At 52.9% G+C, this 2,592-nt stretch overlaps 1 protein-coding gene across 1 annotated transcript; it reads right to left on the bottom strand.

The window, feature by feature from the left end:
• Positions 1-296: 296 nt before the first annotated feature.
• LOC108631190 (ELL-associated factor 1-like) lies at positions 297-2,391 on the bottom strand. The gene is made up of 2 exons (XM_018034929.1): positions 1,553-2,391; positions 297-366 (listed from the first exon to the last, which is right to left on the bottom strand). Exons 1-2 carry the CDS (start codon positions 2,389-2,391, stop codon positions 297-299), a joined length of 909 nt encoding a protein of 302 aa, XP_017890418.1.
• Positions 2,392-2,592: the final 201 nt, after the last annotated feature.

Genomic DNA, 2,592 nt, shown 5'->3' with positions numbered 1-2,592 from the left:
AACATAAAATTCATCAGCGGAAATACTTCCGTTGCACGAATATCCACTAGTCGAGCAATCTAGGCTTGACCGCCTTAAAATTGCGTGCTAAAGTCCGAAAGAGTAGCTATCCTGTAAATGGCATAAATTTACTGAATTGTGACGCGCGTGACCCGAGTCAGTGGGTTAGGTGCGCCACCGAGTGGTCACGCGGTCCTAACGTTTCGTGCTTAATTCTAAAGGCGGGTAATGAAATGAGGTGGTAAACGTATATCTGGTAAAAATATAATTTATTCAGTCAGTACTTAAAACTAAGGTTACAGGTGCCGCTCCGGGGGCGCTGCTTCAGGCGCTGAGTTCGGCGTGTCGTCGATGGGTCGTCGTGAACTACGAAAAGAATGGTTCGCGTGTTTAAGGCTAACGAATCGTCGCGATATACGTATGACGTGAAAAGAATCTTATGCTAAACATATACTATGGCGGACGCAGACGGATAACGAGTTACACGAGTCGACAATGCTTATTCGCTATCTTATACTAACGCTATGGATACTGTACTAGAGCTACGGATACTAAACTGAAACACGGGTGTCTCGAACGAGCGGAGCAGGTCTCTCGGCGTGCCTCTCAACGGGGAGGTTCCGAGCAAACGAGCTACGACGAAGTGACGTAAGTCCGTGTGCATTCGCGGGAGCATGAAGTCGATGGTTCTAATTGCCAACGGCTGGGTACGAGAGTTGCTGAGCGTATTACCTTCGTTTCGGCTACGGTCTCTCAGCGTGATAATCGTGATGGACGGTAAAGTCCGCGAGAATCGACTCTGCCTTTCCCTGGCTCAAGGACCGGTACTTAAGCGCGTGGCGCGTGATTTCGCCGCCTAGCGGCGGCCGGTGTAGTCGCGACTGCGCATTACGCGGCGGCGAAATCGGTGGCCGTGTTCGGGGTCGGGGGACATAACGTGACGGTTCGTCACAGAATTATTACCAATTCGGGTTAGGGAACTCCTTATGCAGCTTACAGCTGTTCTAATCCGTATCGCAGACGACGTCTGCACGGCGGAAAGCGGATTAAATCAATTCTCAGAAACTTGCGACGAATTTAAAGTATCGACGCTCATCGGTCGACACACCGTTTAGGAATAATTAGAAACTGCGGCACACGTATTATTGCCGATAAGCGGCTCCCTCTCTGAACTATACGCTACTCTCTGGTACTCATGCTCCGGGCGTATACACGCCCGTATGAGTCACCGCTTGCGGTACATAAGAAATCGATCACGACTTCTTAATCCGCGAGCGTTAACTATAACAATTAGACCGGACCGTTATTTCACAATTCTCGCGAATACGTAATTATGTACTAATTTTCGAGGAATTAGCTGACAGCTAATTCCTCCGAACTATAATCTCCGCATGCATTACGTGCGGAGGCGAATGTTACACATGCGAATCCCTCCGACTTATGCGTATTTTTAACATACCGCCCCCTTTGCGTGATCCGCGCAATTCTGAAGAGCGGAACGGAGGAGCACATGCAAATTACACGCGAAAATAAGAAAATGAATGGGACTCACCCAAACCCGAGCAAATTTAAAGTGGTCTGTAGGACAAGACCGAGCTGCGTTCGGTGGTCCGGGGTCAGCAGGTTCGTCCCGTCCTGCGGTTGGGCCTCAGCGGTCCTGGCCGGCGGTCGCTCCAGTCGCCTGGCTCGGTGTCGGTCTGACCGATGCCCTTCTGCCGATCGCCGGTCCTCCCGATGTCGGTCCTCTCGGGGCCTGCGATGGTCCGATGACCGCACAGGCGATGCCTCCCTTCGCGGCGCCTCCCGTCTATTCCTAGAATACGGTCGCGAGTTCCGGTTTTCTCGTCTTCTGCCCCGAATTGGGGCTGCACTGGGTTCGGTTGCCTGAGCTAGTGTCGCCGTGGTTGAAGGAGGCGGCTGCGTTGTTTGTGGTGGAGAAGCGCTTTGTTGCTGTGGCGGCGAAGGTTGTGGAGCCGCGGCGGTGCTCGAGTTGCCCTGAATGGGCTTGAGCACGACTGACAAAACGAATCCGTCCTGGTCCCAGCGGATGAGGTACCGGCCATTGGGAGCCTTGCACCTATACCTCCTTGCACCGCGTGGCACATGTCCTGGCACCCGCAGGGTACAGTGCGGGAGTGTGACCGTTACCTCGTCCCGGGGTAGCGATCGCTTCGCTGGACTGTCCACAGTCGCGGGAGCTTGCTCCGGAGGGCGAGGGGTCTCCACCGCACTCGTATTCGTCGCGTCCATATCGGATGTGTCCACCCCGTGAGCACTGTTCCGAGGGGAGGTCATTTCACTTGCGAGAATCAAACACTCCGTGAATTTATTGTTAAAATCCGCGCTGGTCATCGCTCCTTGCTCCACTTCCAGGACTTGTTCGCTCGACATTGTTGCGCAGCGTACTGAGCACTTGTCCAGTGCGTACTCGGAATAGGCAAATCCGAAATTCCACGAATCTACCTTTGGGAAAGTCTAAAGAGGTGGTACCTCGATATTACAAGTGGAAAAAGGTATACAAACGTCGATCGAACGATCGTATTTCTCACCTGTTTCCATCGCCTTGGATACCCGTGTAACGGCCGATGTCAG

The sequence above is a fragment of the Ceratina calcarata genome, unplaced genomic scaffold (assembly GCF_001652005.2).
Source record: "Ceratina calcarata isolate Rehan_Ccalc_2016 unplaced genomic scaffold, ASM165200v1 scaffold858, whole genome shotgun sequence".
Lineage (NCBI taxonomy): Eukaryota > Metazoa > Arthropoda > Insecta > Hymenoptera > Apidae > Ceratina > Ceratina calcarata.
This window is presented reverse-complemented; position numbering and strand designations above follow the sequence as displayed.